Source organism: Macrosteles quadrilineatus, unplaced genomic scaffold (assembly GCF_028750875.1).
Source record: "Macrosteles quadrilineatus isolate MER2022 unplaced genomic scaffold, UCM_ALF_1.0 Scaffold_5__1_contigs__length_97177068, whole genome shotgun sequence".
In the NCBI taxonomy this organism is placed as follows: Eukaryota; Metazoa; Arthropoda; class Insecta; order Hemiptera; family Cicadellidae; genus Macrosteles; species Macrosteles quadrilineatus.
Genome location: NW_026542598.1, coordinates 80737438 through 80758809, shown reverse-complemented (window position 1 = coordinate 80758809; position 21372 = coordinate 80737438). Strand labels below are relative to the sequence as shown.

Here is a 21372-nt window from a genome sequence, read left to right as displayed (position 1 = left end):
GGAAATAAATAATACTTGTTTTAAAGAAAAATACTCATGTTTATTTTCTGAAAACAGTGTGACCATAAAAGCCTAGGTAGGCTACCACAAAGTAGTACCCAAAATAATAAAAAAAAAATCCTTTTGATAGGTACAAGTTATTAACTTCTTATTCAGGACCTAAATTTTGGAATTCACCCATTCAATATAAGTGTTTGTGTCATATCTTCTCAATCTACAGGTTTTTTCTACAGATTAAGAGATTAAAAGAAAAGTTGCCTCTAAATAATAATAGGTAATGTTTGGTAGCATATCAGAGCTCTTAGATTATTTACATTGAAAGAGCCGCTTCTTTTGTTTTTAAGAAAATAGAACAGTTAAAAACATTGACTTAGTAAATTCTATTAATTTACTAAAAGACATTTAAATTTTAAACTAACATTAAGTTAAGACAGATTTATTAATAATTTTTAACTCTAGCTAAATTCTTTCGTACAATCGTTTTGATATTAAATTAAAAAAGAATGGGTTTGATTTTTTTTTTACTGAGCATTTTTGCTAATTAATAATTTTAAAATACTCCTCTCTATTCTTAAAATCCACAGAAAACTGTATATTAGATTAAATGATGAAGTTAAGTTACCGTTTTTACATTTTCAACTTTGATTATATTGTTTGTTAACAAACCAAATTTAACAATTTAACAAGTTGATTTTTAATTAAAACAATTATTAGAAGTCAAAAATTTCTTCTATTTTTTAGTTGATTAAGCGTAATTTTCCAAATTTACTCAAGTCAATATTAGTTTGATACTTGGTTAATGCCTATAACTACTATAAGACCTCAAACTTAAATTTCTCAACATGTTATGTTCATACTGCTGAACAACCTATACTTTTGTTTCTTTTCAAATAATAAATTATTGCTACAGCTAAAATAGAAGTAAATTTAAATTTTACCATCGACACTCTGGAAGCTTTACTCCTAATGTTGTATTTGTCTCGTCTTGCCATTTGTGAATTTAAATTTCATTGTTTATGCTTTCTGTTTCAGTGTTTCTTGTGTTGTGTTCTGTTTTGTTGTTATGTGTTTTTGGTGTGTTCCAGGCAGGATGGGTTTGTTTGTTGGGGTTTAGTTTATCTTTGCCCGTCTCACAATACTAAACATGCCCCCGCTCGCCTAACCGCTCGCTGGCGTGACTACCGCTTCGCTTGGAACCAGCGGAAATAACAGCAATGCTAACCCTCCATTACTAACTTCTATATTTATATTTCTTGTATCTCTTTATTTTCGAATGCTATTTTTACTTAGTTTCCATTAACCCATTCTGATTTACTATTTTGTTTTTTGGATGAAGGTACGTCACATTTTACTATTTTTACCCTAATCTACTTGTTTCTAATCGTTATATTAATTTTATTTCTCATCTCACACTTATATTTAGTTTTCTCATCATACTCATCCTCTTCTCTCCGTCACCTTCATGCTTTCGAGATGTTAAAATTTGTAAAATGGAGGGGTGTCAAGAGGGACGAGAGAAATAAAATTAATTAATGGTTGGAACGATTATTTTATTTATTTTAAGATGTCTTTACAAATGTTTTGGATTTTATGAAACATTTCAGATCATCTTTGTCGAGTCAAAAGGAAACGAGATATCAATAAAGTTCTTGTCAAAAAATAACATTGCAATCTATAAGTTAAGGTTTTACAATACAATCACAAAATTAGAAAGTACACCCATAGAGTTTTTTTACCACTTGCAACATGAATGTAACGCTTTTCCTTTGTTAACAATATCGGCATGATATAAGCAAGCACGATTGGACACCAGTTTGTGCTTTCTACACTTTTACACTTTGTTCTGTTGTTCCACAAGGGCCTTTCCATACAGTGAGCTTTTGTTTTAAACATTTAGGAAACAGGATGTTTGTCAACGTAGTACTTCAGCTTTCACCATAAAAATATAATTGCAAGTAAATCAAATGTGTTAGATGCTTACAACGTAAATAATCTGTTTATGTTCTTACAGCTGTCACAATCGTTACTTTGAGCAGCTTTTAATTTACATTTCAGTGCTTCTGGTGTTATTCTTAATTTTTTTGACGTCACAAGTAAAATTTAAGGATTTTAATTTTTTTGAGGACCTACTGAAATCACTTGTAAATCATTCTGCAGTTTTAAAAGATGTTTAAAACATGGATGTTTAACGTAAACATTTCTTTGAGCACTAACAATTTTATTTTTGTTTTTAGGTAATTGCAATTTTATATACCTAAAAAATACCAATGAGCACAATGTTATTTACACATTTATTTTCATACAAATATTTTTTTTATTTACTTGTGTGTTTTAAACAATATTATAAACTGTTTTTTACTAATGTTTTAACACATTGCGAACTTCTTAAGTTTCTTCCACTGATAAAAAGCATATTTCAGTGTACCCTGTTGCAAAATATTTCAAATCACAAATAGTAGGTATAAGTGTTTACATTCCATATTTAAAAACAAATATTTCCCAAAGTAATAACTATGCTTTAAGCGTCTGAGCTGTAGGTAAGGTCTAGGATCAGCAAGCTAATGCTTGTTTCGCATACATATGCGTAATTCTGTGTTGTTTCTATACAGCAAGCAATGGAGGAGAAGTATCGTCTATGTGACGACACGCTGTCACAGCTGCTCGCGTGGATTGCAGAAGTTGAGGATCGTCTCGCCAATCAAGACGTTGCGCAAGAAGATGTCGACCAACTCCGCAACCAGATCAACATCTTAAAGGTATTAAGTTTTGTTCACCTACCTTTAAAAAATATATCTTTTGCTACTATAGAGTGTATTATGAAATTCATAGCCAGTACTGTTGATCAAACTAATTATAGAATTCTTATTAGATTTAAAACTGTAGAATGCAATGATTTACATCAAAGTCCTGTTAATTAAAATCCCCATTAACCCAAATCCCCTTGTTAATCTGAATTAAGAAGTGTTGAAAGATTGTACATAACTAACCGTCTCAACATGGTTGTTTCCCAGCTGGTGAAGGAAGAGCTGGAGTCTCAGTCTCGTCCGATCGCCAACTGTCTGGACCAAGTACGAGTAGTCGTAACCACCGGAGGGGAGTATCTGTCAAGGGATGAGGTCGTCAGCCTAGAGAAGAACGGCAAGTCACTGCGTTCACGTTACGATCGCGCCAACGACCGTACCGACAAGCTACTGCGTCGTCTCACTGCCGCAAAGGACGAGCTCAATAAGTTCAAGTGAGTCGGTGCTGGTTGTTTTTTTATTTATGTTAGTAGATTTAACATACTAGTCACTGTCAGGACATTCTGTTGTAGTATAGTAAATAGATTGATGTTTGTGTCACAGAAAATTTAATACTGGGCTATCAAATGTTGTACCGTAATCCATGATTTTATATGTGTGTTAACTGCCTGGACCCCTTTTGTGGGTAGGTTAGGTTTGAATCTATTCTATCTTCCTATAGGTTAGGTAAGAAATTAGTAGTTGGACACTAAATTTACTGATCACAGTAGTGCCATGGACCGATGCATAGACTTGACTGGTTCAAGACCTCTGCACAGAAGACACTGGTGGTATGACTTTCTTTAATGGAACTTAATCGTATTTAGATCACTGTGTGTTTAGGAGGTAAGGAGACCGGCAGGTGAGATTAAAAAATACATAAATAATAAGACTAAACATCTGTCTGTTGTCAGGTCTGAGCTCACAACATTCACTGCTTGGCTGGAGAAGGCGCGGCGCACGCTGGAGGACAGGGAGCGCTCGCTTGCTAACCTCAACAAGATGGACGCTAGTCACGAGTCAACCAGGGACTTTGTGTCGGATGTGATCGCCCACCAGGCAGACCTGCGGTTTATCACCATGGCCGCACAGAAGTTCTTTGACGAATCAAAGGTATATAGTCATGTGTGAAAAATTAAAGGAGTGTACTTTTTGTGATTTTGAACTTCGTATCGCCTAAGTTATAGGTTTCCCCTAAGACAGACCGATGGAAAGAAAGTACCGTTACGTTTAATTTTCAAGATGATCTCGTTCGCATCGCTCAATCACGTCCTGGTTGAAGTTCGTTCGCTACGCTCACTCACCTTTGGGTTGGAGCTCGTTCGCTACGCTCACTCACCTTTAGGTTGGAGCTCGTTCGCTGCGCTCACTTGCCTTCAGGTTAGCTCGTTCGCTACGCTCACTCGCCTCCGGGTTGAAGTTCGTTCGCTACGCTCACTCACCTTTTGGTTGCAAATTAGCTGTTGTCATAAATGTAAAAGAAATAATAGTGCTGCACCCTGTTGGTAATCCTTGTAACTTTAATGCTATTGAACTCATAGAACAGAACCAACTTGTTTAGTTGAAACAGCTGTTAAGATTCATTAATTCCATTTCTCATAAGGTTAACATGGGAAACTCCAGAGCCACTGGGGCGGAGCCCTTTTAAGAATTTCGAAACGGGAAATAGTTTACGTCCGATTCGCATACCTACAGAATTTACACACCAAATTTCATAACGATCGGTGAAGTCGTTCCGGAGGAGTTTGCAGACAAACACTGTGACACAAGAATTTTATATATTAGATGTAAAAAATGTTTTTGCAAATTTGAAGATTTATTTTGGGACTTAATTTAAACTTTTATAAATTAATTTATAAGATGAAAAGATTGCTGCGAGCTTACCGCATAAAAAGTATGTTTAGGTCATAGAACACATAGAAAATGAACAATATTTCATCCACTGGGGGATTTTGTCAGTGTAGAAAGAGGGAGTTGGACAAAATGATTGCTCTAGTGCCTTGGGAGTCAAAATATAGCATTTTATAGTAATTTCTGGGTCTTCTGTATGCTCTATTGCTTACATGTACTTTTTCTAATAACTCTCTTTTAATCCCTAAGATATTTGTTAACAAACTAAATGTGTTTCGACAGGAATACCTGACATGTCTCAACGAGTTCCGCACATCGCTGCCATCGCGACTGCCTCACGTGGAGCCAGTGGCACCGCAAGACTCAGCTGTCCGCAACACTGTGCAGACAATCAGCTCTCAGTACCGCGACCTGCTGAGTCGAGCCAACGCTCTGAGTGACAAACTGAGCGGTGTCGGCGGACGACAACGGGAATACCGCGACGCCCTTGACAAGGCCCGAGCGTGGATGAGGGACGCAGAGCCAAGGGCAAACAAGGTGAGATTTAAGGCTGGAGACTAAGAAAAACTTGGATAAATTTGTTGAGATTTCAATAGATTTTGTTAGTTTTATACAGTAATTTAACATCTTTTAATCCAGAGAATCCCCAAACCTTAGATAATAATTATACTCCAAAAAGTAGGCTTATGTAATTGATTTTTAAGGTATAACTCAGTTTTGGTTTAATGATAGTGACCAAAAACCAGACTATAGACAGAATATTCTTCTTCCTCCTTTCACAACGTAGAGGAGCATAGAAAGACTCTACTACTGAAGAAAGAGCTAGTAGCTTGAAAATACAATTTTTATGTGATTTTTTGTGCATTTTAATTTATTTTTGTTAGTAAGGTAAGCCTGCTGTTTTATTCATGATTCAATTTAATTACATGTAGTGTATATTATGCTTAATATATTTTCAAATGAAAGGAAAATATTAATCCCTAACCTGTGCATTACACTAGTGCAACATTTAGCTTGAATTTAGTCAAAGTTATAACGTTAAATATTTGAGGCTTTAGGCAACTGTGTACTAACCACCAAACTGTATCTGTAGATCCTGTCCGAGCCACTGGCCGCAGACCCTCACACTCTGGAGGATCAGCTGAGCCGAGCCAGGACACTCAACAATGAGTTTGTGGCTCAGGGACGTCTCATCGACAACGCCAAGCACGTAAGTATCCTGATAATTTTCATCGTTTTTGTAAGTGTTTCCTACTCAATTCAATTGTTTTAGGTCCATCTATGCTTTTTTTGTCCCTTTTTTAGTCTGATAATCATTCAGAGAAAAATATAGCTGCACAAATATTTTAAAGACAAAAAATTTCTCATGTTTTCTCAAGAATTAGGAATTTTCTGAAAAGTTTGGCTAGCTTACCTCAGAATGTGAGTGTAAAGGGACAAAAAGATTCAAAATAAAAAATTGGAAAACACAACTTAGATTTTTCCCCAAAATAGGACTTAGAGGGTACTTAACTTCTTTAGAGGGTAAAAGAGATGTTGAAATATCAGTGTTATGTATTGTGACCTTTGTGTATCTATTAGCTTCTGTAATCTAAATTTCTCAGATGAGCTAGCTGAAATCTATCCCTTACGAATACCCCAATCAGCCACTTAGCTAAATTTACGTTTTACAATATTTTCAGTTCTTAGTCTCTAGTGAGAGCAGTGAATTTGTTATAATTTAGGCTTTATGTTAAGTTGTAACATGCACATTAAGTTAAGTTACTTCTGCAGACATTTCTACCATACTATATTATCTGTTTTCCTGCAGGCCGTAGAGTCTCTAGTGCGAGCGGTGGAAGGCCAAGTGTCGTCTGCAGAGTTGGCAGCATTGCAGGAGCCAGTGAGGGAGTTGGAGCTCAAGTATCGCCAACTGTGCGACGGACTGGCCGAGAGGTGTCAGCAGTTAGAGACAGCACTAGTACAGAGTCAGGGAGTGCAGGATGCTCTGGACGGACTGCTGGCCTGGCTAAACTCTGCGGAGAACACACTCAAGTATGTTCAAACAGTTGATGTGATAGTCACTCATCAGGATTATTTTATTTATTTTCAAACGGTGTGTGGAGAGTTTTCTTCAATTAGAAAAAAGTATGATAAAATCAAAATTGATCTATTTGGAATTTTAATGATTAAAAAGATTGTCCCAATCTCTATTCTCCTTGCAATCACTCTAACGTTGTATGATTTCCCACAGTTACAATTAGTAAGCTGCAGAATTCATGAAAAATTGAGCGAAGCATTCATAGTGAAAATAGAAGATAATTAAGATATCCAACCTGAAAAAATCTTTAACTTTTTAAATTGCACCATAAGTACCAAAATAAATATTAAAATTTTGAACTGTAGAATAATTAGGATAGCAGATAGCTTGCCTTAGAAGAAGTATTGTTCAAAAAAGGCTCTAGGCCAGGATGTTTAATTGTAGGAAAAGGAGAATAGCAGCTAGCTTACCTTGAAAAAGTGTAGGTAGGCCAAATAGAAACAAGAGAAGAGACACTTTGCAGTCCACAGAATATTTCGTCCTCTGGAGGACTTTGTCAAGTTTAGAGAAAGTGTACATTTCTTGAAATCTTTTCTTGAGCTTCTCTAAGCTAAGAGATTAGGCTTTGACACATTAATACTCCAAATAATTCTAAACCAATTTACTTGTAGTCTTAGTAATCAGGTGATATTAGAATTTATTCTCAAAATCCTGTACATGATTACCGTAATAGGTGTGCCAACACCCTGTATATATTGTGGTCACAGTCTAGTAAAACTTGAAGAACTTTAAGTACAACATTGTAATACGTGTTGTGTCGTGCAGGGACATGACGAGACCTGTGAGTCTGCAGAAGGAGCGACTGGAGGACAGATTGCGGGAACATCGAGTGTTACAGTCTGACATTGACTCTCACCAGTCGAGTGTGGAGAGTGTCAGTCGCACTGCGCAGGAGCTCGTCAACACAGCTTCCAACCCAAGACTGGCTAAGAAGATCGAGACCAAGACAAGGGATGTGGTCACCAGGTAATGCAAGCCTTGGATTACTCAGTTCAGTTAGGGTGATGCAATTTAACTACAATTATTTCACATCTAAAATCATTAATGAAAGTTGGTCAGCAGTACTGATGTAACCTTCCTTTAAATTATCCATTTCTCTCATTTTTAAAATCATTCCCTTAGGTACGAAAAACTACACGACAAATGTACTCGACTCGGAGAGAGCTTCTCAGAAATTCACCATGCTTTGAGTGCGTTCAGCGGCGAAGCTGCAGAACTAGAGAGGTGGCTCAGCGAGGCTACTGAGTCGGTGAGCGAGGCTACAACTGTCGCGAGGCTAGACGAGATTGCCAAGCAGCGAGATGCTCGCCGTGACCGTCTCGAGGCTACATTGCGCGACGGACGTGCTTTAGTCAGCAAGAAAGATGTGACGGACACCGGCAACGTCAGAGACAGAGTCAAGGTGGGTTGAATACGATTTTTTTTTATAAATGATTATAAAAATTAAAGGTAGTATTAGTCAATATTGGTAAGAAATTATTTTTTTTCTTAATTGTCGACAAAATAAACTCTTGAGTAATAAATGACAAACATAAGTTTCACATCAGAATTACTACTCCGAGTCCTTACCGAGAACCAATTTACCTACTATTCTTCAAGTGTCAAGTTGACCTTGTGTATGTGCAGGGTCTGGAAAGCCAATGGAGAGAGCTCAATGCTCTACTAGAAGACCACCAGAGGTTGGGCAAGGCCAGATCAGAGCAGTTACTAGCCTATGAGAAGCTACGAGACCAAGTACTGGCTTGGCTCACTCAGACCGAGACACGAGTAGCGAGACTAGAGCCTGTGGCCCTGGACATGGACACCATCAAGCGACAAGTCGATGAACTTAAGGTGAGTTGTTATCAGATATTGATTTTGTGTGCACAAGAATATTACTTTTCCTTTTAAAAGACATACTCTCTTTGGTTACATTGTGTGATTACTTCTTCCGTGATATTAAATCTTTAAAAGTCATACATGTATCACCAGTGCAAATCCTGTTCCTTCTGCTGTCTAAAGACTAAACTAGTCTTGCAAGACAATCTATTTTATTCCAATTCAATCCTTATTTGATTTTAGCAAATTAAAATCTACAAAATTATTTTGTACTCATCTAAATGTTTGACACGTTTTTTTCCGACAATAATGCCTTCCTGGAGCAGTTTAGCCACTTTTCTAACTAGTGACGATTGTGTTTCAGCCTCTCATAAAGGAACACCGAGACTACGGCATGACCATAGACAAGGTGATGGACCTCGGCAATGCTTACGACGCCCTCACTCGTCCAGAGTCGCCCACCAGACGCAGGAGTTCCGTTAGTCCTGTCAAGCGAGTGTCTGTTACAGCTAGTCCTAGTGAGTTCTACTTACGTGCTAGGGTTGGAATAGTATAACAATATAACAAGTGCTGTCATAATAAGCATTATACAATTATGAGCTGGCAGAACTTATGGAAAAATCAACTTCTTCTTGTTAGTTTAATATTTTTATATCTTCTCTTTCAAGGTTAACTGATTATCTAATTTTAAAGACTTATTGTTCGTTCTGTATTTTCTGGAAATCCATAGGAATCATTTTGTTACAATATTTTATCTTCAGTAATTGTTACAGTGAGGAGGACGTCCCAGGACGGGTCTCCTTCCCCCACCAAGGTGTCCGGATTTGGACTCCAAAGTCCTGTTTCTCCTGGTGGCTCAAGCGGCTTTGGCAGTCGCAGATCTTCTCAGGATGGATTCCACCTAGAAGGTGAGACAATTGTAGATTCATTAATCATTAGTTTGAGGTTAGTTTTGCCATAGATCGCCGTAGATTTTGTGGATTGCTGTTGGGGTAGCAGGCTTACGTGAGTGGGAGAGTGTCCTTCCTGGCACAAGAAAAAACCCTCTTGGTAATCCTGCTCATGAAGCAATCCTCAATCACTTATCAGCTAGTCTAATCTATTACTCATGGTTTTGTTATGGTATATATGTTGAAAAAGTGGTGATTTGAAAAGAACATAAAGTATTAAACAAATACAAAGTCGATAGAAATGAGCTAAAACCATATGTCTGTCAGTGAGTTAGATGCTTAATTCGTTTTTGAAAAGCGATCCATTCCATTTTGTGATTATTAATTTTACTTAAACTATTAACAAGATGTAATAATGTGTTATTGAGTGTTTATATCATACAGTATGGGCATAACATTTTTGGTAAAGATGGCTTTTCTACCACTGAAGAAGGAGCTAGTACCTCCAAAAAAGTTAAGTATTTGTGTGTTTATTTGTACATTTCCTTATGTTTTCGTCAGTAAGGTAAGCCTACTGTTAAACCTATTCATTACAAAATCCTTCATGATCACAATAAAAAAAAATAATAAAATAAATAAACATCCTAAATATTGCATTGTTGATAAAACTGTTTCAAAACTTGCAGAGATGAGCCAAGTGCAAACGGAGTTGACAGAGATGAGCCATCGCTACACAATGCTCGGCACGAAGCTGACAGACCGACAGTCGGAGCTGGACGTGACGAGAGAAGAGCTGCGTAAACAGCTGGAGCACCTCAAACAGCTGGCGCAGTTCCTGGACAAAGTTCAACGCTCTCTGCCCAAGGAGAGTGTGCCGAACAGTAAGGAGGATGCGGACAAGACAGGCAAACTGCTCAAGGTAAAAAAAAATCATTTTGTTGGAAAAATTAAAAAATAGTTTTTATTATTTTGCGTTTTATTAACCAGTGGCCAGTACTACTGCCCTTCCCTGGGTATCAGCTCGGCAGCAATCATTGTGACTTCTTCTCACCAACTTAGAATTATTTCAATACTCACAATTTATTACCTTTCAATAGACATGTCAAATAAATGGTATCAATCTGACCCATACTTTCTCCCATTAGCTTGTCAACAACCTTTTACATGGGTAATGGTGGTAGTAACTATGATATTTAATAGGGAAAATAACAAGGCTACAACTTTTGAACCATAATTTTTACATAAATGGGATTTGTTTAATTTTGTTCAGAATTTAAAGGACCTTATCATACCAATTTGAATCAAAAACCAGTTTTTCTAAAATCCGTTTTCAAATTATTCTACTATCACAGCAAACAAATGCTGTTCCATGATTTATTTTGACCAAGGTCTGTAGTTTGAATTCTAAAATACTGTGTCTCTTCTGTATGGTCTATGGCTTAGCTAATCTTTTTCTAGGTAAGCTAGCTGCTTTCCACTTCATGTCCCATGATTTGGAACTTTTTCAATTAGTTGACATTTGTCACATAAGAAAAATAATTAGAATAAAATATATTTTTTAATCGACTGATTAAGTATGATTTTACAATCACCTCGTTCACTATTGCAGAGTATCCTGGAGGACATGTATGAGAAGCAGTCGCTGCTCGACAGCACCCGCAGTGGGGTCAGCGACCTTATCAAACGTAAACCTTCAGCCATCGGAGCTGACACTCTGCACGACCAGCTCACCGACATCACCTCACGCTGGAAGAGTCTCAACGACATCTGCAGGAACAGGTAAGAACAGATTCAAGGCTACTACTCAGGGGGAGGGTAGTATTATAAATAGGCGGATGGGGTTATAATTCCCTGATCTCCATTTTACTTCTTAAACTTCAAAGCTCGTGATACTGTGATTGACAACTGATTAAGTTCAGTGCCCTCTTCCCCTGATACGCTAATTGGTCTTAACCAATGCCTCTGATACTGTGATGTTTGAAACAAACATTCTGCTGATCTCTCAAGAGTAGTTAATTACCGAAGCCGCTGATAAGCCTACTGGTTTGATTAAGTATATTATCTTGATCCCCTGATGCACTAGAAGTTCTTTACTCACTCATTCCTGATCACCTGTTACATTTGTTGTTCATGACTAATGCCCCTGATACTGTAATTGATGTTTGATAAGAACAATGTGCTGATCTCCTGATACACTTGTGCAGGATACAACTGATGGAGGATGTGAAGGACTTCCACGACACTCATGACAGTTTGTCCAACTGGCTGGCTGCGAAGGAGCGTATGATGACTGTCCTAGGACCGATCTCGTCCGACTCTCGCATGGTCCAGAGCCAAGTGCAGCAAGTTCAGGTGAGTGACATAATAAAAACCAACAGTAATAGTTTTTTTTTTTTTAGATTATTTTTATCAAAATTATTAGAGATTGTACGTTTCAATGCAAAATTGTATGTCAGGAAGAATTTTGACTATTCAATGAAAAGGTTAGGTGTTGGGGTTATTTTTGTTTACATTATTAGAGCTTTTATATTATATCGGATTAAAAATGTTTGTTTGAGAATGGTACATGAAAAGTTAAATTTCAAATTTACTCACCTTTATTACCTGAGTTAGTATTACTTTTGTTTTGCATCTAGATTTGACTTTTTTGGGTCTCAATGCCTATAAGTTAATTCTTAGTAATTATTCCTAATAAATGTTTGATGTCCGTTTCAACCAGTTCATTTTACTGCTATTCATTTGTCACAATGTGCTTTGAAGATAAGATTTTTAAATGTAACAATAAATCTCCAATATTTGTTTTATAGTTTATGCCAGTTGCATTCTGTCAGGAATATCCTCTAGTATCTAAGGTAAAGCAGTCAAAACCCCACAAACGTTGGAATTGCAATGAAGATTGTACTTGTAGTTTTCACATTAAAGTCAGGGATGGCACCCACTAGGTAAGCAATACACCCAAGTAGTGTTCCGTTTTAAAACTACTCACTAACAATAGATTGAAGACCAGTAAAGGTATTTTATTGTAGTCAAAAATCATTACCATTCATTGTAAAAGATACAAAATAGATATTAAATCTTCCACAAGAATTTACGAGACTCACATTTTCTTTCAGGTGATGAGAGAGGAGTTCCGAACACAACAGCCACAGCTGACACATCTGACAACAGTTGGCGAGAGTGTGCTGTCGCGAGCTCCAAGTTCCGACGTCCAAGGCAAGCTGACGCGAGTGACAGCTCAATGGGCTGACCTGTTGGGCAGACTGGACGAGAGGTTGGCCAGCCTGGGCGCAGCCGCCGACACCAGCAGGGAGTTTGATGCTCAGTTGGTACGCCTGCGAGACACACTGCAAGGCATCTCCGACCAACTGGACGACATTCCATTGGACAGGGAGCCTGAGGAACAACTTAGGAAGGTCCAGGTAGGTCAAACTCTGGTTTGGGAGATGCTGGGGTTGATTCTCGATGGGTTCTTGATGGGGGTTAATGATATTGTTTGATCTTTGATTGTCCGATTTTATAACCACTAGAGTGAAAATTTCAATTCCTATACTAGGGTTATCTTATAAAAAGATAGGGCATTTGCCAGGAATTATTAAGGAAATTGACAGGAAAGCAGGCTTACCTTTAAATAAGTCCATAGAGACACATAAAACATCACAAAATTAAAAGTAGAAATTTTCGTGGTCACTGACCACTTTTTCACTGATCACTTTTTTTGATCTCCAGTGGTTGAAAAAGTGGTCAGTGACCACAAAAATTTCTACTTTTAATTTTGTGATGTTTTATGTGTCTCTATGGACTTATTTAAAGGTAAGCCTGCTTTCCTGTCAATTTCCTTAATAATTCCTATACTAGCTTGGTGAACAGTACTATAGAATTTGACTCCCTTCAAACCAACTGATTTAAATGTTTTGCATAACTTTTTCCATGCATTCATATAGAAACAAATAGCAAGTTGGGTGAAACTTAAAATTTAATCACTTTTTCATAGCCTACTTAAAAGCCAAAAGACGCATTAACTTCCATTTTATACAAAATATGCAAAGATGTTAAAGGCTAAAATCTCATCATTTTTCGTAAATGTTAATTATTGTGTAATTTTGAGAAAATCAAGTAAAAAGTATGAATTACCAATTTTTAGAAGGAAATTATAGTTATCCCTTATCGAATCCAGCTTAGCCAATTCCTTAAATTATGTTGGGGTAATCACACTGTAAAGATTGAATAAAGTTTCTCATTTAAAACAACAAGTAGTACCTTTTGTAATATGGTTTATTGTACATTTAAATACTATTTTATGTAAGATAAAAATAGTAGGCTAAATAAAATATAAATGTTATTGTAATTTAAAAATAAATCATAAAAACACCCCTGGGAAATAATTTTTATTAACTACACATAGAAATTCTGTTACTCCTAATTCACACCAAAAAGTTTGCTTTACCCTACAATTTGTTTCACAATAGATGCTAGAGAGACAACTAGAAGGAGTGAGACCGCTGCTAGCAGACGCTGAGGCAGCTGGCGCTCAACTGTGTGACGTGTTGAGTGACCCGGCGTCTCGTGCAGAGATACAAGGGAAGCTACAGGCCGTCAACAGACAGTACAACACTCTACAGAAGAAACTGGATCTGCGCAAGGCGGAGATTGAGGGCTCACTCAGGTAAATTCTCTCACATCCCTAGTCGCCTATATTCGGGCAATATTATGTATCTCCAAATAAGTTAGTTATGTCCTCTATTTCTTATTCCTTAATGTAATACATTTCCATTGGCTAGCACAAATATTTGTTCAGTTTCTCTCATTAAACTTATTGAATTTATTATTACAAATTTGTGTTCTCTAATGCAATGTCAATGTCTGTACAGAGATGGCCGTCAGTTTGAAGCGACCTGTGCTAAGACGCTGGGCTGGCTGTCGGAGGAGCTCGGCTCACTGTCTGAGAGATTATTGGTATCAGCTGATCGTGAAGTGCTGCAGCAACAAGTCGACCATCACGAGGTGGGCAAATCAAACAATATGTATACACAGCTGATTTTATTGAGATTCTATTATATTTACTCTGTGAAAGCAGTGTGTAATTTAAGTACCTACATTTAGAACCAGTCTAGAAAAATGCTGTAGTGTATAGAACATATTGAAATATATTTTAAATGCAAAAACATATTCTTCCCCAAAGTTTGTTAGGAAATGTGAAGACGTAAATGTCGTTGATAGTGAAGGAACCAGATCTAACAGTAGTAGTCACTAACAATGTGTTGTTTATTTTTACCCATAGAGGTATATTCCCTTTTATGAACTTTATGGCTAGTAAACTTGTTGGAAAACCTTTAAAACCCATGAAACTCCTTGAATATGTGATTGTGATTTTTTATTGGTAAGTAACAGCAGTAACATATCTTGTAAATAAAACTACTACCGTAAACATACACAGTATTTTTTGCCATTAGGCTCATTGGCATAACATTTGGGAACTGTATACCTAATTTCAAACGATTAGTTGAGAATGGTGTATAGAGAATGTAACCAAATTGCAAATTACAAACGTTGTCTTTGTCCACAGCCAATCTATAAGGAGGTGCTGCACAAGGAACATGAGGTGATCATGTTGCTGAACAAAGGTCGGGAACTGTTGGGCCGCAACAGCGGGTCTCAACGCAACGACACTCGCAACCTCCAGCGAGATCTGGACAAGATACAGCAACACTGGGAGAAACTGAGGAAGGACGTTGTAGACCGACAGACCAGACTGCAAACCTGCTTGGTTAGTACAGACTCTGTGTTCAAGATTTTCTAATAGTGTAGAAGTTCCTAAGATGTTGATCATGAGTGTTTTTGTTTTTGGCCGTACTGTAGAAAAAAGGTTTGTTCAATACATGCGTTGCAGGGAACATAATAGTTATTTTATTCCTAGAGCAAAAAAACATAAGAATACGCTCGAGTCGATGATGTTAACTGTACATTTTTCGTACCATGATTTTTCTCGATGGTTGGATTCATGTACATTTGATTCATTATATTGGTCAAAAAGTTGTTTTGCAACGCTCTTTTCTTAACCTCGCCTTCGCCTCGGTCATTAAATTGGAGCTTAAAAGAGTCACTTTAGAGACCTTAGCGATGAAATAAATATACTATTTTTTACATGGCCTATAAGGTAGTAAACTATTTCAATTAATTTACTAGACAATTCAGAATGTGACCAAATTCATTTAAATGATAGAAAAAAATTTACATTTAAAAGGTTCTCCTGTCCTTTTATTTCCCAGGATTCACTTTTTCCTGCAAATAAAAATTAAGTCCTGAGGTTTTGGGAATACCGTAAACCTAAACTTTTCATTGAGAGCAACTAGAGAATCTGAGTCATTTATCTTAGTTGAAAGCAACGGTTAAATCCTACACATAAAAGATAACCTAAAACTCTAATTTTATACATAAGAGATTATTTTATTCTAGTTAAATTGATTGATAACATAGTTAGTATTTGCTCTAATTGTAATTATATAAAATGTTTTTTAAATGTTAAACTATGTTGATTTTAAATTTACAATGTAATAAGTACATCAGGTGTTATTTTCTTTGTCTCATTTTATATCTGTTTCATCCCCCTACATCGTTTTACATTTTCTTCATTCCTAACGTTTTTTACATGTACTGATATCATGTCCATGTTCAGGAACACTGCCGCAAGTACTACAGAGCTTTGGAGGCGTTTATCCCTTGGCTCTCACAAGCGGAGAACAAAGTGGACTCGCTGCGGCCGGACAGTTTCAAGCGGCGCGATGTAGAGAAGCAGCTCCGAGAGTTGTCTGCGTTCCGCAACGATGTCTGGAAGAAGTCCGGAGAGTTTGAGAACCTGAGGACTCTCGGAGAAACGTTCTTGTCTGCTTGCGATGTTGACAAGGAGATTGTCAAGCAAGAGTTGGCTGCAGTCAAGGCCCGTTGGGACAAACTCAACAACGGTGTGTGATATATATCAGTAATATTTATAGGAAGGATTTTTATCTAGATAATCTGCCTTTTTTCTTCCTAAAACTGACAACTTGTCCTCCAAATAAGTTGGGATGGAGGAACAATACTTATAAGTTAAGTGTACTTGGGTACCTTACAGATTATTTTTCTACCTATATATATTTTTTATTAAAATATATAACATTTAAAAAAGAATAAATACAAATTCTTAGTATTTGGTTTGCACATTCAGAAGCTTACAACACATTCAACTGGATATTTTGTCTCTCCAAGGAAGCTTTGTTAGAAGGACATAGCAGTGTGATTTAGTGATTGAAAGCCTTGCCAACACATACAACTGTTGGCAAGACCGTTTTAGACAATCCATACGGTGCCAGTTTTGTTACTTCCACTACGTCCTTTTTGAGGAAAACCGCTCGAAGCAGTAAAATATCACTCAATGTGTTACGAGTTTTTGTGTTTGTGCTATCAACTGATATTTTTTGTGGTATCTTTTTTCTTAAGTGAGTTAGTTGTTTATGCGTTTCTTCATCCTAAATCTCTATGTATTATTTGTACCACTGTGATAATGCAAAACTGTTGCAATTAGCAATAACTATTCAAATAGTGATATTTTATTTATTATTCCTACAGGTTCTTAAAATTCTAGTCTTTCTTTATTAAGGAAGAAGAAATTACTTAACTTAGTTACCCTAGAAGAGAGTTCCAGGCAGTTAAAATCACACAAAAAGTTCAGATTTTTCGCAGCTACAAAAAAGGCCTCTTCCTACTATTTTTTTTCTTAAAGGAGACACACTCTTGCTTGGGGGGGGGATATCAAATTAATTAATTGGGCTGTAAAAGTTTTTGTGATGTAAAACAGCCAGGAACTATTTTCTTAGGTCAATTAGTTACGTTTTGGTTTCTTCTTCCTTACGTATACCTAAGCAAAAATTTGCATGGATTTTGTTGTTGAATCACACCCAACTGATTATCTCATGTTCCAGAGTTGCTGGAGCGCACACAGTGGCTGGAGGAGACTTCACGTCGTCTGCTAGATCTCTCGGAACAGCTGAGAGACCTTGGCCATGCTGTACAGAGGTGTGAAGACAAGCTAGCTTCACATGATGCTCTAGGTGGAGCAGCCAGGGACCCTAAGATGCTTGACAGGCTCAAGGTTCGTGACCAAGCAGACCCAAAATTTTATTGGATGAGATAAAGTTTTTTTAGTTTTTAGAGTCTCAACCAATATTGGTCACTCGTTATATTCGCTTTTATTTCTAGGTGTTTATCCAATTATGGATGAATTTACACTGCTTCAAATTTAGCCTGAGATGTGCATTGTGTTAATTAGTAATTTTTTGGATGGGGATGATAAAGTTTAGCCAGTTTACCTAAAAAAAATAATTCTTGAGTACATGGAGATACACACTTTGGTAAATTACTTTTCAGTAGCTGTTTGAAATTTGCTTTTATGGCGGGCTAATCCAAGATGGCTGTTAGTTTTGAAGGATGCCTAACTGATGATTCTCTTCATTAAAACAAGTCTAAAAAAATTCATTAGTCTCTGTTACTTATCAAATGTCAGACTTACATTGGATTGGTAGGCCAGGTCACCACCTAGAATTAATACCGTATACCTTTATAATGTAATGACTTGTTGCTTGTATTAAAATCCTAACTGAACCAACAGTGTTACCATACTTAATCGACACCTTGTTCATTGAAACCTTATCTTCAGGGGTTGAGAGAAGAAACGATTGGGCTGCGTAAGCCGCTAGCAACAGTGCGACAGACAGCCAATGACTTGGCAGCCGAGGCCAACGATGCGGGAGTGCCGGGAGGAGCTCAACTACAAGATGATGTAGAGGGGTTGGCCGAGAGACTTGACGAGCTCCAGGCGAGACTGGACGACCGCTGCTCTCAACTACAGAGTGCGGCCACCGCTCTTACACAGTTCAACGTAAGTCACTGTATTGAACCACAACGATGTACCTACTTTCAGATGTATTACTAAACCGTCAATTAGCTGTAAATGGTTAACATTGTGAGGTTAGTTTTGACGTAATTGGTCATCATCAGCTTTGTAAAGTTCAGTCGAGGGTCTTGTCAAAAATCAATATTTACATGATTCATGTAACGTTTTACTGGAATGAATGAATAAAACTCATTTTGATGGAAACATAACAGGTAAAATGATCACAACATAACATAGGTTTGAGCCATACAATTTCCTAACCTCTCATTCTGATTGAATAAAAGAGAAATGGATCTAATCTATTAAGCTATTGTAAGGATCGTTGTAGGGATAACAGACTTACCTGGATTGGTAAGAGTTGAGCAATACGCATTTCAGACATATTGTCCAAGTTATTTTTTATAATAATCTTTTATAGCAATAACAATTTTGGAATAGGCCTACCTGATTAACTCACATCATAAATTAATTGCATCTGGGAGAACAGTCTAAAGTTTACAAAAGTTATTCATGATGCTATTAAATACTGTTATTGGGGCCTAAAGAGTTATTAATAACAGTGTCCATGTTACACTATTTAATTAAATTTGTGTGGTGGTATATTGCAGGAGCAAGTGAAGGCGTTAGGACAAGATTTGTCTGGTCTTGAGAACGAGCTGGATGCCATGAAACCTCCGGCCCGAGACGTAAAAACTGTGCGCCAACAGATAGACGACGTCAACAAGCTCATTACTAAGGTACAGTTGTGCAATCTAATCAATCATATATTAATGTTTGTGAAGTTAAACACTGCAAAACTTGAAATAAACTAATATTATTCCTTGCTTTGATAAAAAAATTGTTGCTTGGATGTGAAGAGTACAAATCATAATTTTTCGCACAGATCGTTCATGCCAGTGATGAGGTAGCCAATGCAGTATCTGCTGGAGAGAGGCTGGTAGACAACGGACTGACGCCAGATGCGGCGCAGACACGAGAACAGACAGAGGCGCTTGGCAGACAGCTGGCGCGACTGGACGAGCGCGCTCGCACCAGGGAACAAGACCTGGAGAGTGTACTCAACAAACTACAGCAGTTCCTGCAACGCCAGGCTGATGTGCTTGAAGATATACAACAGGTCAGTACTTTTGTATTTAGAGTGTTTTCCTTGATCAAAATTAGGATAGTTTAGAAGTAAAATTTTTTAAATATATAGAGGCTAACAGGCTATGTATATGAACATATTTATTTAATGAAGACGGAAAATATTGATGCTGACTCATTAGTGATTAGTTTTGAAATGTGTATGAGATCGCTAAGCTTGAATTTTATCTCAAAAGTTTACAATTGTTTAGTTGTTTTATTTCAAACGAACAAATACCTGTCAAAACTTGACAGAAGGCTAGAATAGTAACAAATAGTCTTAGGTAGGTTTCTGTATCTCATTGTAAAAAAAAGATTGGTCCATTTTTAAGATTAGGTAATTTTACAAATGTTTCATCAGCAAATTACTGCATTTCTGTACTAGAACCCTTGTGATAAGAGATTTTCCAATAATTTCATGAGCAAAGTAATGTATTTTTCCACATAAATTAATGTATTAAGGAGTAAGTAATTCAAGTCATTTTCCAAACATTCCATCGCCAAATTGAAGTATTTATTGACAATGTGAATCCTTGTAGGCGTCAGAGGAGGTGAGGAGACTCAAGTCTGTGGGCTCTGAGGTTGAAGTGATCAAGGCGCAGCAGGAGGAGTTTGCGCAGTTCCGCACACAAGTAGTAGAGCCAATCGCCAAGACAGTGGACGAGGTGAACCGCCTCGGCTCTGGTCTGATACAGTCTGCGGCCGGCGGAGTCAACACGTCAGGCCTGGAGAAGGACCTGGAGAAAGTGAATGACAAATGGAACACACTCAAGGATAAGGTTTGTAAACTAAAATGTCTTACTGAACTGATCATAGTAGACTGAGAGCGAGGGTTGAGCAATGGCCGCTGACATCACATGTTGACAGTGCAGCCACCAACACATAATTAAATTATTCAAGCGAATTTGTTCTCATATATGACAAAAGGTAATGAATTTGTTAGACGTCAGGGTTTTTTTTTCTTGGACATTTATTATGTCTTACACAAGATTTTGGAGGTTTCCTATAGTTTTGGAATATCTTAATACTGTCACAATAGAGTGTAACCACTATGGACACTGTGATCCACTTCTAGTAACAAGTTAGATGATTTTACAATATTACTGCAGTTCTTGCTTAGACAGTTTTGAAAGTTAATAAGTTTTGGAATTTGATTTCTGGAGTAAATAATTATAACAACTGACTTTCAAAGTTGATTGTTTAATTTATTGTGTAACAAGGATTGGAGATTTGGGGCCTATTTTTCAGATTCGAAATTTTAAATTCTAGGATTTGATTATTGCTGATTTCTAAACAATTCTCTGTGTTTACAGCTGAACGAGCGAGACCGCAAGCTAGACGTAGGTCTGCTGCACTCAGGCAAGTTCCAGGAGGCGTTGGATGGACTTGCCAAATGGCTGACGGACACTGAGGAGATGGTGGCCAATCAGAAACCCCCATCAGCTGACTACAAGGTGGTCAAGGCACAACTACAGGAACAGAAGGTATGTTTTGCCTACATACAAGATAGCTAGAGTTGTTCACTAAATTCCAGCCTTTTCAATTGTTTATTTGATAAATTTCTAAATATGTGGTTAATTAGTCAGCATTCTAAAAGTGTGAAAGGAGTAGTTTGGGAGTTTCCAAACATTTTGACGCATTTGCACCACTTTAAGCCTTTTTTGTACTAGTAGGACTAAAGACGTTTCTTAAAACTACTTTAAATGTTTACTCTTATACTGTACATATTTACAAGATGGAAGATGTAAAACATGCAACACTGCTTATCAACCACACTTAACAGCCATTACAGCAACCATTTTGCAACCACTCACAGAAGACACATCTGCGTGTTCTATGACCTGAACTTCTTCTAAGGTCTAGCTGATATCTGTACACTCAACAAATAATAATCCAAACCATTAT

At 37.2% G+C, this 21372-nt stretch overlaps 1 protein-coding gene across 16 annotated transcripts in view; it reads left to right on the top strand.

The window, feature by feature from the left end:
* LOC128994339 (dystonin) overlaps nucleotides 1–21372 on the top strand; it is a 127680-nt gene that overhangs the window by 56630 nt on the left and 49678 nt on the right. For all 16 annotated transcript variants that reach the window (XM_054418809.1, XM_054418822.1, XM_054418821.1 and 13 more), the window contains 25 exons: nucleotides 2610–2756; nucleotides 3012–3235; nucleotides 3695–3893; nucleotides 4914–5168; nucleotides 5725–5841; nucleotides 6442–6665; nucleotides 7477–7677; nucleotides 7834–8113; nucleotides 8338–8544; nucleotides 8894–9047; nucleotides 9303–9437; nucleotides 10106–10338; nucleotides 11029–11198; nucleotides 11624–11771; nucleotides 12533–12838; nucleotides 13886–14082; nucleotides 14288–14420; nucleotides 14983–15183; nucleotides 16093–16378; nucleotides 17375–17544; nucleotides 18109–18330; nucleotides 18954–19082; nucleotides 19229–19462; nucleotides 20007–20246; nucleotides 20781–20951. In XM_054418809.1, the coding sequence (XP_054274784.1) occupies nucleotides 2610–2756; nucleotides 3012–3235; nucleotides 3695–3893; nucleotides 4914–5168; nucleotides 5725–5841; nucleotides 6442–6665; nucleotides 7477–7677; nucleotides 7834–8113; nucleotides 8338–8544; nucleotides 8894–9047; nucleotides 9303–9437; nucleotides 10106–10338; nucleotides 11029–11198; nucleotides 11624–11771; nucleotides 12533–12838; nucleotides 13886–14082; nucleotides 14288–14420; nucleotides 14983–15183; nucleotides 16093–16378; nucleotides 17375–17544; nucleotides 18109–18330; nucleotides 18954–19082; nucleotides 19229–19462; nucleotides 20007–20246; nucleotides 20781–20951 (4983 nt within the window). The remainder of the gene's footprint in view (nucleotides 1–2609; nucleotides 2757–3011; nucleotides 3236–3694; nucleotides 3894–4913; nucleotides 5169–5724; nucleotides 5842–6441; nucleotides 6666–7476; nucleotides 7678–7833; nucleotides 8114–8337; nucleotides 8545–8893; nucleotides 9048–9302; nucleotides 9438–10105; nucleotides 10339–11028; nucleotides 11199–11623; nucleotides 11772–12532; nucleotides 12839–13885; nucleotides 14083–14287; nucleotides 14421–14982; nucleotides 15184–16092; nucleotides 16379–17374; nucleotides 17545–18108; nucleotides 18331–18953; nucleotides 19083–19228; nucleotides 19463–20006; nucleotides 20247–20780; nucleotides 20952–21372) is intronic.